The 14,989-nt window shown below is 39.9% G+C and overlaps 2 protein-coding genes across 4 annotated transcripts; one reads left to right on the top strand and one right to left on the bottom strand.

Annotated features, from left to right (window-relative positions):
- Positions 1-2,865: 2,865 nt before the first annotated feature.
- On the top strand, positions 2,866-4,081 carry LOC137907280 (4-galactosyl-N-acetylglucosaminide 3-alpha-L-fucosyltransferase 9-like). Its single transcript, XM_068751595.1, has one exon. The coding sequence runs from the start codon at positions 2,866-2,868 to the stop codon at positions 3,940-3,942; it is 1,077 nt and encodes a 358-aa protein (XP_068607696.1). The 3' UTR covers positions 3,943-4,081.
- Positions 4,082-9,691: 5,610 nt separating this feature from the next.
- On the bottom strand, positions 9,692-12,718 carry LOC137908001 (4-galactosyl-N-acetylglucosaminide 3-alpha-L-fucosyltransferase 9-like). Of its 3 annotated transcripts, XM_068752363.1 has the most exons (3): positions 12,626-12,691; positions 11,758-11,835; positions 9,692-11,656 (listed from the first exon to the last, which is right to left on the bottom strand). In XM_068752363.1, exons 1-3 carry the CDS (start codon positions 12,663-12,665, stop codon positions 10,572-10,574), a joined length of 1,203 nt encoding a protein of 400 aa, XP_068608464.1. In that variant the 5' UTR covers positions 12,666-12,691; the 3' UTR covers positions 9,692-10,571. The 3 variants fall into 3 exon arrangements, with proteins under 3 accessions (XP_068608464.1, XP_068608466.1, XP_068608465.1); XM_068752365.1 differs by lacking the exon at positions 11,758-11,835 and having other exon boundaries at positions 12,663-12,718; XM_068752364.1 differs by lacking the exon at positions 11,758-11,835 and having other exon boundaries at positions 12,626-12,666.
- Between the last annotated feature and the right edge of the window lie 2,271 nt (positions 12,719-14,989).

Below are 14,989 nucleotides of genomic sequence, written 5' to 3' on the forward strand. Positions count from 1 at the left end.
GTTATTGTTATGTTATGTTATGGTTGCAACATCTTGATGAATTGAGCAGAGCTCATGATTGAACTATCAAAAAGCAGTTGGAAGCAATATTCGTAGTACGTAAAAAGTTGGGGAGCGAGAAGTTTGTGACTATGCTATGTTCTAATCGTAAGTCCTGAATAGTTTTAATGTTTTTTAATTACATTATATAGATGAACGTAAATATATCAATATAAAAATAGGATTGAGCCCAGGGGCGTCACTAGGTTTTAAGGACAGGGGGGGCTTAGCCCCCAGGAGATGCACAGGATGTGAGCAAATGTAGCGTACGAGCACAAAACCTCACAAACGGCTAACAAGGACTGAGAAATTATACATTATTATTATTTCAGTCTGTTTTAAACAACAACAAACAGGTTTAACCAGTAAGAGGATGTTCACAGCATTAACAATAAAATAAATGGCTCAAATTACAAGTTACTTGGTGGATGGAAGCATCAAAGAACGCTGTCTGTTTCTAAGAATCGATCACTCTGTTGTGATTCTGAAGCTCGTCTTCTTCAATGACTGCAAGACTATGAAGTCTTTTCTGGCTCGTTTGATGCAGCCAGGAATGCAACCGACGCAGTGCAACCGACGCAGTGCAACCGACGCAGGGCACTAAAGGACCTTTCACATGAGCAGCTGCTTACGGGCACTGTTAGGGCAACTTGGGTAGAACCTTCAGAGAGGGAAACATGTCTGAATCAAGGAGGTTGTGCAGAGACAATATATCTTTGGGAGAACATCCAGCCTCTGTTTCAGGCCACCAGAACCTCCTCTGTTTTCTGGCTGAAGTTGTGATTCAATTGTGATCCACTCAAGAAGTTCTCACATTTAGGCCTGCATGCTGGATGCCTTTTAGTAGCTCTGCATCTACTGCAGAATCTAAACTCAAGCTCGCCAGCCATCCTACCTACGCAAGGGAAAAGTAACTCTCTTTTCACTGTGTCTGAGTTCCATTCAGTGCGTGAACCTGCAGGTTCTGCAGGTTCTACAGGTCTCTGCCCCTGATTCAGGGAGAATGTGGGCGTGGCACAGAGCTGTGGTTCTCTCATAGCTCCATGGCTAATGCGTCTGTGTGTTTCCTTTAAGTGTGTCACACAATAACTAAATGTTACTACCAGCAGTGAAAAACGTACTTTGTTGAAAAACTTTATTTTATCTATCCTACCACAAATAATTTTTGAGGTAGCAATTTTAATCAAACGAATAGTTTTATCCTCAGAGCAGTAAATTGGCTACTCGTTTGTGTTTTTAGTGTGCTGTGTAGCCACATACCTCAGTATTCGTTTACTTCCTCTATTTACCATCTACTTTCCACCCATGTGTACACTGTCGTTGTGTCCTTAGGCAAGACACTTCATCCACATTGCCCGGGCGCATGCGCACGCTGTGACCAGCAGCAGAGTGTAACTGCTGTAAACCAAATCTACCTTCGGGTACAAATAAAGTCACCTTACCTTACCTTTTTATGGTCGAAGCACCAAAGACTAAAGTGTTTTTCATCTTAAGTCATGTTACTTCATGATATTTAATGTCTCATATATTTAATTTTGTTTCTCTATCCTCTGCCTTGGTTGAAATTCAGTGAAGGCGTGACTGAGACTTCTTTGTGGAAAGACAGGTTGTTGCGACATCTTGATGAATTGAGCAGAGCTCATAATTGTACCATCAAAAAGCAGTTGGAAGCAATATTCGCAGTACGTAAAAAAGATGGTGAGCGAGAAGTTTGAGACAATGCTATCTTCTAATCGTAAGTTCTAAATAGTTTTCATGTTTTTTTAATTACATTATTTATATGATATGCATTTGGAATTGTATTGCTTTTTGCTTCAGGGAACCTTTTCATGTTTGTCATGGACACAGTCTTCATTTCATTTTATGAGGGCAAACAACATTCATACTTTTGGAAGGGAACGTGGTTCCAGCTGTTGAACTGTAAAACTTGGAAAATGTTGACCCATCATTGAAATATTCCACCTCAGTGCTCGTTAATAACGAATTGTGTAATAATCTATTGCCTAACTTTTACTATAACATTTTAGTGTGTAACTCAGGTTTGTGATTACAAAGTAGAAAATTCTACTGCTTTGAAACCTTCTTCGAAAATCAACAAGCGTGGCCGTGACTGTCACTTATTCAGCTGTGGTTCATTTAAGGGGGAAGGAAATACAGAACTAGAAAAGCACTCAGAGAGTCAAGACCTCCGCCAAGCACCTCAGTCCCCCTTTATTGTGATTTTAGGGGTGTCAAATGATCGCGTTAATTGTGATGAAATAATTAGTCATATTTAGCGTGTTATGATTTTTAATCGCGTTAATCTAATTTTTAATCTCTAACTTTACTGTTTCTGTATTGCCGTTTTATAAAATCCATTCCCAATGTTTCCTGGAAATTTTATTAAGATTCGTCTGTAACTTTTTGACATATGTTACTAAAAGACAGACAAACAGACAGAGAAACACAGACAAAAACATAACCTCCTTGGCGGAGGTAATATCACTGTGCGGTAGCAACAGCGTGACCCTAACTTAAAGATGGCGATGTAATCTTTTCTTTGAACATAATAATAAATCTGAATGCAATTCATTTATGGCATATTTCCAAAACCTATAATTAGCAGGCGACTCGTCCAGGGTGTACCCCGTCTCTTCCCGTAGAACCTCATATGCAAATTATATTGAACTGAAGCACAAATGAATCAATGAGCAATTAAAACAGACATAAACACATGTTGTTAGTAATGTACAACACTTTGACACCATTGGACGGATTTTGGATATTCTTGACCTTGACTTTATTCTGGCTTGTCTTTTCTTTTATGTGCCCTTTCTAGGAATGGAAATGTCATCTCTACCTACAAAAAGGAGTCTAAAACTCCTTTTTGTCAGCACTTCCGTAGCGGGATGCTTTGCAATGCTGTTCTTGATGTATTTTGAACCATCCACCAGTTGGTTATTGGTTCCTGTGAATTCAACAAAACCTTCAGACCGAGTCAGAAACATCTGCTCCTACAAGACCAATGAAAACCTGACCACATTGCTGATCTGGTCCTGGCCTTTTAATCTAAACTACAAACTGAACGTATGCAGTGCTAAATACAACATCAATGGCTGTTTCCTCACAGCAGATAGAAACCTCTACAATATATCAGATGGGGTCTTTATCCACCATAAACTAATTAGTAACTTGTCCTACCTGCCACCAAACCAGCGACCACCCTTCCAGAAATGGATATGGATGAACTTTGAATCACCCTCACACACCTCAAAAGTACCTGGAATTGAGAATCTGTTCAATCTGACTTTCAATTACCGCCGTGATGCTGATATTAGAATATCTTATGGGTCAATTCAAGCATTGGATGGCGAGCAGGATTTTGTCCCACCCAGAAAAGACAAGCTGGTCTGCTGGATTGTGAGCAACTGGAGAGAATACCATTTCCGGGTGGCATACTACAATGAATTGCGCAAACATATTAAACTTCATATGTATGGAAGACACTTTGGGGGAAGGATTTCTGGAGAAAACTACACCACCATTATGACCAGCTGTAAGTTCTACCTGTCTTTTGAGAACTCCATCCACAAAGACTATATCACTGAAAAATTCTTCAAGCCACTCTCTGTGGGAACAGTGCCAGTGGTTCTCGGCCCACCCAGACAGGATTATGAGAGATTGATCCAGGGAGATGCCTTCATCCACGTGGACGACTTCGCCTCGCCCAAGGAGCTGGCTGATTACCTGCTGCTGCTGGACAAGAATGAGGAAATGTACCTCAAGTTCTTTGACTGGCGGCGGTACTTTGAAGTAAAGAAGAATGCTCCCTGGGATTTGCGTACTTGCATAATTTGTAATCACCTGCGCCGATACAAGGAATACAAAACACTCAACCTTCACAAGTGGTTCTGGGACAAATAGGGTTCTGAAGGGCTGTACAGCGTTTCACTTGAATTTAAATTCAGTGCTTAAAATGTTTTGTCCTTTGCTAATCAACAAGGTTCATTATTAGTCATTATTATTATTATTACCTCTGCCATTTTCAGGACATGTTGGGAATGTTACCAGGAACAGATTATTACATTTTCGTGATCATTCTGAAGAGATCCTGGATTACGGATCACTTTGAAACTTTCGGTAACATTGCAGTCAATGGAGCTTCAAAATATCTCGGTTGATTATTGACCGATGTTTATGGAATTTGACACAGTCGTGTAGATCTCTATCTTACCATCAAATTTCATCCGGATCGGATCCGGATTGCGGATACTGTTCCAATTTTTCCAGAAACGGGGGTACGCATTGCATTTAGCAGGATTACGGAAGAACTGCTGGATGGATCTTGATGAAAAACAATCTGATGATGGGTCTTGAGATCTAACTTAGATCCCATCCAAAAAAATCATATCTTGTAAAATATACATTCAATGCATTCACCAAGAATCACAGTCATTTAGGGGTCCGATATGCATATCATTTAAAATATCTTCTGGATCTGATCCAGAATGCGTTCAGGAAACAATATTAAATTTTAACATTGATAACCCCATTTATGGATTCAAAAATAAGTTACAAATACACATCAACTAAAATTCACTTTTCATGGTTGGTGTATACAGATACCATTAACAATTTATAACCTTTTGATGACCCAGATCACCATGCGGATGGTGTGAATCCAGTTTGGAGGGGGACAAGGGGGATGGAGGTCAGTGCTCTCTGAGTGCTTTTCAAGTTAATTCTGTTATTTCTTTAAGAATTGTGTCAAATTTTAATAGGATGTAGATGGACTGGCATTAAAATTTAAAATATTTGGATTACAAAGAGGCATTATGTGAAGAAAAACATGTCATCGGTGCAAGTGCACTTCTGCACAGTGAACTGTAGCAATATTTCTATTGTGTACATATTTTGTGTTATGGCACATGTTGCATATACAAGTTTGTGGTTTGTATTTCCATGTTATTTTCTTAAATGTTTCACCAAATGTAATCAACCAGAAATAGCAATTAATGAGTTCTGCTTAATTTGCAGCTGAATGCTTCTATCATGAAACCTTGACATGGTCACAATGTTTTGCTCCATACTATGGGCTCCAAGGTGTCTGCTGTGTTCTCTGAAACCTTCACATCAAGTTTTTGTTTCCACTCATGGGAAGTTGCTGTTTGTACAATTAAATGTTCTGCAGAAATACTGTTTTCTTTGAGCATATACAATACAAGTCATGGTTTACTCATTCTCACTCTTTGTTGTGGGACAACAGCTGCGGTGATAAACCACACTAAATCAGACTTCTGTGTAACTTTAAAGTGGAAAAGCAGGTTGTGGGGATTCTATCTTGTGTTCTATCTTCTGTTTTGAGACTGAAGGTGTGTTACCTGATACTGTATTCTTCCTTTTCTGGCACGCTGGTGGAGAGAACAGTTATTCAAAGTATTCTGAGGTCCCAAACACAATGACATTTACACCTTAAAAACTGTCACTACTGCATGCTGACATTTCAAATGAGCTCATCTGATCCAGTTGCCAAAATGCCACTTTACCTGTCATTAAAATGTTCCGACTATCACCGCACAATGTTCTACGATGACTCCAATCCATTCATTTCAGAATGTTGCAATAAACCTGAATCAGAGCCTCACATAACCTGGCTAGTAAAAGACCAATTCAGATTCATCAGAGTGAACGGAGGGAGTGTGATATATACTCCAAAAGGAGATTATTCTGTACTTCACACATCTATACGTAAACCTCATATGATCATATTGACTCATTGTAAAGCAGGTTGTGGGGATTCTATCTTGTACCACCCAAACCAGAATATCAAAAATAATGTATGGAACAGGAAGCACATTAGTATTACTGAACAAAGGTGTGGAGCATAATGTTGGTGACACTCCAGAGTTCCAAACACAAGTAAAATAAATAACATTCATACTCTTGGAATAAAACTGCTTCAGTTGAACAGTAATGCTTAGAAACTTAAACATGATAACTCATCACTGATATATTCCAGCTTAGTGCTTGTTAATAATAAATTGCTCATAATGTTGACAAGCTAATGCCATTGATTGGAAAATAAAAACTTCCACTTTGTTTGTGCCGTGGACCCTTACAGGAAGGCACGGACGAGGGGGTTTGTAAAGGTGTGATTGTCCTTTAATGAGGTCAGAGTCACAAGAGAGCCGTGAAACCCAAACAACTCCTTAAGTAGGGGTGGAGTAACCCACGTAATAAGCAGGGGGCATGACCCAATCAACAATCCCAACATTCCCAAAATAAATCAGCCATGAGAACCCAGCACTTGACGTGCTCACCGGAAAACAAACATAGCTCGGAGACAGTCACAGCGACAAACATATGGGCACATCAGAGTGCCCCTCGGAAGCGTGTATTGTCCAAACGTGTGGTTCCCCCCCCCCCCCCCCCCCCGGGTCTGATGTGCGGATGGTTGAGTCCATGCTTTTATCCACGGCCTCCGCCCGTCGCTCTGGCCCTTTCTGCTGTGGGGCTGGACCAAGCCACCACAGTTTGATTAAAATGGCTACCTCAAAGACTATTTGTGGTAGGGTAGATGTTTGTGCAAGCTGAAGACATGTTATTGTTGCCATGGCTGCACAAGATAGGCTAAAAACGCACATAGAGAAGAAGACATGGTTGGAAAGGAATGCTTCTTCATATTTGAGCGGGTGAGTCAATGATTGTCACAAACACAATATGACTGAATGCATACATTTCAAATGAGCTTTTTTTTTTATTATTTATTTAACCAAGTAAGTCAATTTAGAATTAGTTATCTTTTTCAACAACAACCTGGACCTAAGTTGCATGTTTTTGGTGGTAGGAGGAAGCTTGAGAACCAGGAGTGCAGACACGGGGAGAAGAAAAGCTGCAAAGCTGGATTTGAACCTGCAACCTTCTTGTTGTGAGGCGATGGTGGCGCGGTGGTTGAGAGGGTCGTCCTATGATCGAGAGGTTGACTGTTAGATTCCCAGCTCAGGCACATGTGTGCGCTGTCGTTGTTTCCTTAGGCAAGGCACTTCGCCCGCCTTGCCCCCGGGCGCCTGCGCACGCGGCGACCAGCAGCAGACTACGGTTAGACTGTAACTGCTGTAGAACCAAATTGCCCTCCGAGGGACAAATCAATAAAAAGTATTAAGTATGGTTCTAACCGCTGTGCCACCATGCTGCCCTTCGTTCAAGGTGCCAATTTATCTTGTGTGTGTGTATTTTGTGTTTTTGCCTTGTTTCTTGTAAAAAAAAAAAAGAAAAAAAGAAATAAACTTAAATTAGAAATAAAAGTGTCACAGCTTGAGGGCCTGTGTTTATTCTATGGATTAACTTCTTTTGTCTTCTCAGATCCTCCTCCTGCAATCAGTTCATTCCCGTCACCTGTGTTCCTGTCATCACCTGCAACTCATCTGTCATCAGCCTGTACTCTGTATAGTCTTTTCAGTTTCTGGATTTTCTCTCTACTGTTGTGCGTTTGTGTTCTCACCTGCTGTGGTCCCTGACAAAAAGAAAAGATTGCATTTCCATGCTGTGTTTGTTCTATGGATTAACTTCTTTTGTCTTCTCAGATCCTCCTCCTGCAATCAGTTCATTCCCGTCAAGGGAACAATGCCGCACCCAATACATGCGCATAATCAGGACACTGGACTTTTTACTGTGCTTTAAATTGTTGTTTCATTGTTGTATTTGATGGGGGATGAACAGAAATAGAATTTCAATGCGTAGTATAACTACCTGTTTTGCTGTGCATATGACAATAAAACTCTTGATTTTCTTGAATTTGGAGGGGAATGAGCTGTGCGGCGGAGGTCTACGGTCTCCGAGTGCTTTTCTAGTTAAAATATATACAGATTCACATCCTTGCCACTCACAATCGTCCTTAAAGGTTTAATCGGAGGCAACTAGACTTCTGTTTTGAGACTGAAGGTGTGTTACCTGATACTGCATTCTTCCTTTTCTGGCACGCTGGTGGAGAGAGCAGTTATTCAAAGTATTCTGAGGTCCCAAACACAATGACATTTACACCTTAAAAACTGTCACTACTGCATGCTGACATTTCAAATGAGCTCCTCTGATCCAGTTGCCGAAATGCCACTTTACCTGTCATTAAAATGTTCCGACTATCACCGCACAATGTTCTACGATGACTCCAATCCGTTCATTTCAGAATGTTGCAATAAACCTGAATCAGAGCCTCACATAACCTGGCTAGTAAAAGACCAATTCAGATTCATCAGAGTGAACGGAGGGAGTGTGATATATACTCCAAAAGGAGATTATTCTGTACTTCACACATCTATACATAAACCTCATTTTACTGCCATAATTTTCGTTTATCTATTTTAGTTTTTGCATTAAGCATATTTAAATATTTATTGTTATTTGATCGTTTCAGGGTCGGAACTAATGTTCAGTAAATGTTTTCCGCACGTGCACTAATTAATGATGCACGCTAGTTAAGGAGAAGGCGAAGTAAGATCAATAAATGTTACGTCAAGTTAAAAGTCCTCATTTCTGCCTCGAAGTAAGGGTCAGCCAGCGAGTTTGACGGTGGTATCGATGGTGGTATTGATGGTGGCATTGATGGATGTAAAGAAAGAAAGTTCTACAGCCTACATTAAACCCGCTATTGCCAGCAGTAAAAAAGAACTCTTTATTGACTTCTAACGGACAAGAAGAGGTGGAAGTGATACCTCATATGATCTTATTGACTCCCTTCTTCTGATCGATGTACGCGCGTATTCTGTGAGCCTATTGTGTCACTTCCTGTTTGCATGTTTCACTGTTTGGGTGCGTACCGTTTTGTCACTTAAAAAAAAGCATTTACAATATTCTGATCATATCCCACATAAAATTGCCTCACAACAAGAAGGTTGCAGGTTCAAATCCAATTTGCAGCTTTTCTTCTCCCCGTGTCTGCACTCCTGGTTCTCCAGCTTCCTCCTACCACCAAAAACATGCAACTTAGGTCCAGGTTGTTGTTGAAAGAGATAATTAATTCTAAATTGACTTAATTGGTTAAATAAAAAAAATAAAAAAACTCATTTGAAATGTATGCATTCAGTCATATTGTGTTTGTGACAATCATTGACTCACCTGCTCAAATATGAAGAAGCATTCCTTTCCAACCATGTCTTTTTCTCTATGTGCTTTTTTAGCCTATTTTGTGCAGCCATGGCAACAATTACAAGTCTTCAGCTTGCACAAACATCTATCCTACCACAAATCATCTTTGAGGTAGCCATTTTAATCAAACAAAGTGGAAGTTTTTATTTTCCAATCAATGGTATTAGCTTGTCAACATTATAAACAATTTATTATTAACAAGCACTAAGCTGGAATATATCAGTGATGAGTTATCATGTTTAAGTTTCTAAGCATTACTGTTCAACTGAAGCAGTTTTATTCCAAGAGTATGAATGTTATTTATTTTACTTGTGTTTGGAACTCTGGAGTGTCACCAACATTATGCTCCACACCTTTGTTCAGTAATACTAATGTGCTTCCTGTTCCATACAGTATTTTTGATATTCCGGTTTGGGTGGTACAAGATAGAATCCCCACAACCTGCTTTTCCACTTTAAAGTTACACAGAAGTCTGATTCAGTGTGGTTTATCACCGCAGCTGTTGTCCCACAACAAAGAGTGAGAATGAGTAAACCATGACTTTTATTGTATATGCTCAAAGAAAACAGTATTTCAGCAGAACATTCAATTGTACAAACAGCAACTTCCCATGAGTGGAAACAAAAACTTGATGTGAAGGTTTCAGAGAACACAGCAGACACCTTGGAGCCCATAGAATGGAGCAGAACATTGTGACCATGTCAAGGTTTCATGATAGAAGCATCCAGCTGCAAATTAAGCAGAACTCATTAATTGCTATTTCTGGTTGATTACATTTGGTGAAACATTTAAGAAAATAATATGGAAATACAAACTTGTATATGCAACATGTGCCATAACACATATATACCGTACACAAAATATTGCTACAGCTCACTGTGCAGAAGTGTATCACTTGCAGCAATGACATGTTTTTGTCACATAATGCTTCTTTGTAATAATATTACAGAAATATTAACATTTTTATTGCCATTCTCCATCTATATCCGATTACAATGCTCACTGTTTGATGAAAGGAGAAGAAAAGGAAAATAATGTTGTCCTTTCACCTTGAATATTATTTGTAATGCATTAATATCTAGCCATTAAACACTCACACTAATAACAGGCCAAAAACAACAGCAGCAAATGTAAGCATGTTAGTCAAATACACACAAGAATTAAAAATGAAACAGACTTAGAATTCGTACAAAAACAACAGAATGAATGAAACAAAAGACAATTTAAGACAGCATATTTGGTTAATATTGCTTCTGGGAAATAGTAAAATCCGACAGATGTTTCTCTGCCCAGAAAAACATCATTTGTCGTTCAGGACAGAACAATAATGAACCTTGTTGCTTGGTTAAGGACAAAACATTTAAAGCACTGCCTTTAATTTCAAACCAAACACTCCACAGCCCTTCACAACACTATTCATTCCAGTACTCAGTAAGGTTGCGTGTCTTGTACTCCTTATGTCGGCGCAGGTGATCACAAGCTAAGCATGTACGCACTGTCCAGGCAGTGTACTTGTAAAACTTCACTTTAAAGTTCCATCGCCACTCAAAGTACTTGAGGTACATTTCCTCATTCTTGTCCAGCAGCAGCAGGTAATCAGCCAGCTCCTTGGGCGAGGCGAAGTCGTCCACGTGGATGAAGGCATCTCCCTGGATCAATCTCTCATAATCCTGTCTGGGTGGGCCGAGAACCACTGGCACTGTTCCCACAGAGAGTGGCTTGAAGAATTTTTCAGTGATGTAGTCTTTGTGGATGGAGTTCTCAAAAGACAGGTAGAACTTACAGCTGGTCATAATGGTGGTGTAGTTTTCTCCAGAAATCCTTCCCCCAAAGTGTCTTCCATACATATGAAGTTTAATATGTTTGCGCAGTTCATTGTAGTACGCCACCCGCACCAGGTCTTCTCTCCAGTTGCTCACAATCCAGCAGACCAGCTTGTCTTTTCTGGGTGGGACAAAATCCTGCTCGCCATCCAATGCTTGAATTGACCCATAAGGTATTTTAATATCAGCATCACGGCGGTAATTGAAAGTCAGATTGAACAGATTCTCGATTCCAGGTATCCTAGGGGAGCGTGAGGGTGATTCATAGTTCAGCCATATCCATTTCTGGAAGGGTGGTCGCTGGGTTGGTGGCAGACAGGACAGGTTTGTCTTAATTTCTTGATGGTGGATAATGACCCCATCAGACTTATTGTAGAGGTTCCTATCTGCTGTGAGGAAACAGCCCTCAATGTTGTAATGAGCCTTGCACACAGTCAGGTTGAACGGAGTCCCAAAAGGCCAGAACCAGACCAGCAACGTGATCACATTGTTGTTAGTCTTTTTGGAGCAGAGGCTCTTGACTTTGTATGGTGCAAGTGAATTCAACTGGCCCAATGAACTGGTGGATGTTTTAAAATATATCGAATGCAGAATTTGAAGCGCTCCCACTATAAAGGTGCAGACCAAAAGGAGTTTTAGCCTCCTTTTTGTATGTAAAGAAAACATTCTTCTTCCTAGAAAGGGCACATGAAAGAAAAGACAAGCCAGAATAAAGTCCAGGTCAAGGATATCCAAAATATCTAATCTAATGGTGTGTGAAAGTGTTGTACATTACGTTTAAGCCAGGCATGGGCAAACCCAGGCCCGGGGGCCATATACGGCCCGTTGGTCTCTCTAATCCGGCCCGCCATACCTGTCCAAATTATATTATTAAATAAAATTGTATTATAATTAAACCTCAGTCATTTGACCTTTTCCCTGTAATGCTACCTGTAAAAGGCCAAATCAAATTTAATGCAATAGCTTTCATGTGTCATTTATATTAGCTCACACAAACACTCCATCCATCTGTTCTTGGTCCGGCCCCTCTGCCAAATTTTAGAACCTATTGTGGCCCACGAGTCAAAAAGTTTGCCCACCCCTGGTCTAAGCCCAAGATTCCATTCCCATGTAAAACATCATCATAAGCTGTTGATAGCTTTTAGAGACCTCATTCAGACAAAACACACCATAATGAAACTTCTGATACAAAACTGGTTGATTAAACTAAAGTAGCTGCTGCTACAACACACTGATAATTCTGTATTTCCTTCCTCCTTTAATGAACTATAGCTGAATATTACGAGTAAAAAGGTAACCGTCATTGCCAACATTTCCTGAAATTACCATCAAGAAATGTCTGTAACTTTCTGAGTTATGTTTCTTAAATACAGGCAAACAGACAGACATAGAGGCAACAAGCAACGAGCTGGAATATTTCAGTGACAGGTTAACGTATTTTAGTTTCCAAGTTTTACAGCTCAACAGCTGGAACCATGTTCCCTTCCAAAAGTATGAATGTTGTTTGCCCTCATGAAATTAAATGAAGACTTTTTGTTCATGACAAACATGAAACAGATCCCTGAAGTAAAAAGCAGTACAATTCCAAATGCATATAATATAAATAATGTAATAAAAAAACATGAAAACTACTTAGGACTTACGATTAGAAGATAGCATTGTCTCAAACTTCTCGCTCACCATCTTTTTTACGTACTGCGAATATTGCTTCCAACTGCTTTTTGATGGTACAATTATGAGCTCTGCTCAATTCATCAAGATGTCACAACAACCTGTCTTTCCACAAAGAAGTCTTAGTCACGCCTTCACTGAATTTCAACCAAGGCAGAGGATAGAGAAACAAAATTAAATATATGAGACATTAAATATCATGTCCATGACAAACATGAAAAGGTTCCCTGAAGCAAAAAGCAGTACAATTCCAAATGCATATAATATATATAATGTAACTAAAAAACATTAAAACTAATCAGGACTTACGATTAGAACATAGCATAGTCACAAACTTCTCGCTCCCCAACTTTTTACGTACTACGAATATTGCTTCCAACTGCTTTTTGATAGTTCAATCATGAGCTCTGCTCAATTCATCAAGATGTTGCAACCATAACATAACATAACAATAACCTGTCTTTCCACAAATGGACTGCATTTCAATCATGGGAGAGGATAGAGCCTATTATATTTTATTCGTTTTATGTCCTGCTTTCCCCCGTAGAGGGCTGTGCACACCCGAGTAAAACATGGAACATACAACCTGGACTCCCCACTCACATACACACAACTGCCCACCGACCTCCCCACCACAAAAATCCACTGCACTTTCTCCTCAGAACATTGTGTATTTGTCACTTTTTGTTTGTCCATGGATATGAATGGATTTTGAATCACCCTCACACGCCTCAAAAGTACCTGGAATTGAGAATCTGTTCAATCTCACTCTCAATTACTGCCGTGATGCTGATATTAAAATACCTTATGGGTCAATTCAAGCATTGGATGGCGAGCAGGATTTTGTCCTAACCAGAAAAGACAAGCTGGTCTGCTGGATTGTGAGCAACTGGAGAGAAGACCTTGTGCGGGTGGCGTACTACAATGAACTGCGCAAACATATTAAAGTTAATCTCTATGGGAAATCCGTTCAGTAACTATTTCCAGACATTGTCATTATGACCAGCTGCAAGTTCTACCTGTCTTTTGAGAACTCCATCCACAAAGACTATATCACTGAAAAACTCTACAACCCACTCTCTGTGGGAACAGTGCCAGTGGTTCTCGGCCCACCCAGACAGGATTATGAGCGATTTATCCAGGGAGACGCCTTCATCCACGTGGACGACTTCAACTCACCGAAGGAGCTGGCTGATTACCTGCTGCTGCTGGACAAGAATGAGGAAATGTACCTCAAGTACTTTGAGTGGCGGCGGAACTTTGAAGTAAAGAAGTATACCGGTAATTGCAATCTCTGGGCCTTTCGTGCATGCTTAGCTTGTGATCACCTGCGCCGACATAAGGAGTACAAGAAACATTTATAAATACGACTTTAGTTAGTCCTAGCCACTCTCTTCACACTCATCAATCTCCTATCAAGGCTTTTGGGTGGTTATTTATAGATTTGCCTGCATCGCATGGCACTGGACTACAGCGTGAGCAACATCGATGGAAATCACGTGGCAATTCAGATGTAAGAAGACAAAAAACAACCTTATACTGATTGACTCACTGATTTCAGTAAAATGTCAGAAAATTATCATTTCTGGATTTCACTTCACATTCAAACACACCCATAAAATATTTAATCCCACCCAGTATGCAGTGTTTTTAAGGACTCCAGCAAAATCAGTAGCAGATCAGACATTATCCAGACATTCAGATTCATTCCGATGCGACTCTCACAACCTCTAAGGGGGGGGCATCGCTGCTCGTGCTCGTTTGTGTGCAAAAAAGAAAAAAAGAGACAAACATCACAAAAAAACAGATCATTTTTCATTTAATTCACCAACTGCATTTGACAAGAAACCTTTTGGTCACACATGAGATTGGACGGAATAATATGAAACCATGAGTTTCATGGTCTATCTGTGGGACAGCCAAGGGCTTGGATGAATTAACTTACAATGGCGCCATCTAGACTGTGAATAAAAGTGCTATATCTCTGCTGCATTTTGGCACGACATGCTCAAATAGGTCATGCCCAGAGGAACACATCTCAAGGAGGGGGCAGGGGGAAGTTTTGGTAAAAAATAATAATAATTGCCTCCCTTGATGAAACACAAAATCTTTGTCTGTCACATTTATCTTTTTCAAGTATTTATCCAATCGCCTCAAAACTTCAAAAGGGGCAGCAAAAATTGCATTCACAACATGACAACACTTAAAAATATATACAGCACTTTGATTATTTTCCCCATTAATGCAAAACTGTAGGAAATGCCTCCTTCTGGCGCACAGACAGGAATGATCTGTGTTAGTGTTGTAGAGGATGATTCAGTTCATTACAAGGTTTA

Source organism: Brachionichthys hirsutus, chromosome 18, assembly GCF_040956055.1.
Source record: "Brachionichthys hirsutus isolate HB-005 chromosome 18, CSIRO-AGI_Bhir_v1, whole genome shotgun sequence".
In the NCBI taxonomy this organism is placed as follows: domain Eukaryota; kingdom Metazoa; phylum Chordata; class Actinopteri; order Lophiiformes; family Brachionichthyidae; genus Brachionichthys; species Brachionichthys hirsutus.

Coding starts and splice junctions, on each gene's coding strand:
- LOC137907280 (XM_068751595.1), top strand. CDS start 2,866: ATGTCATCTCTACCTACAAAAAGGAGTCTAAAACTCCTTTTTGTCAGC.
- LOC137908001 (XM_068752363.1), bottom strand. CDS start 12,665: ATGGTGAGCGAGAAGTTTGAGACAATGCTATCTTCTAATC. Junction 11,836..12,625: donor GACAATGCTATCTTCTAATC/GTAAGTCCTAAG, acceptor TAATTTGGACAG/GTATGGCGGGCCGGATTAGA. Junction 11,657..11,757: donor TGCCCATGCCTGGCTTAAAC/GTAATGTACAAC, acceptor TGCCCTTTCTAG/GAAGAAGAATGTTTTCTTTA.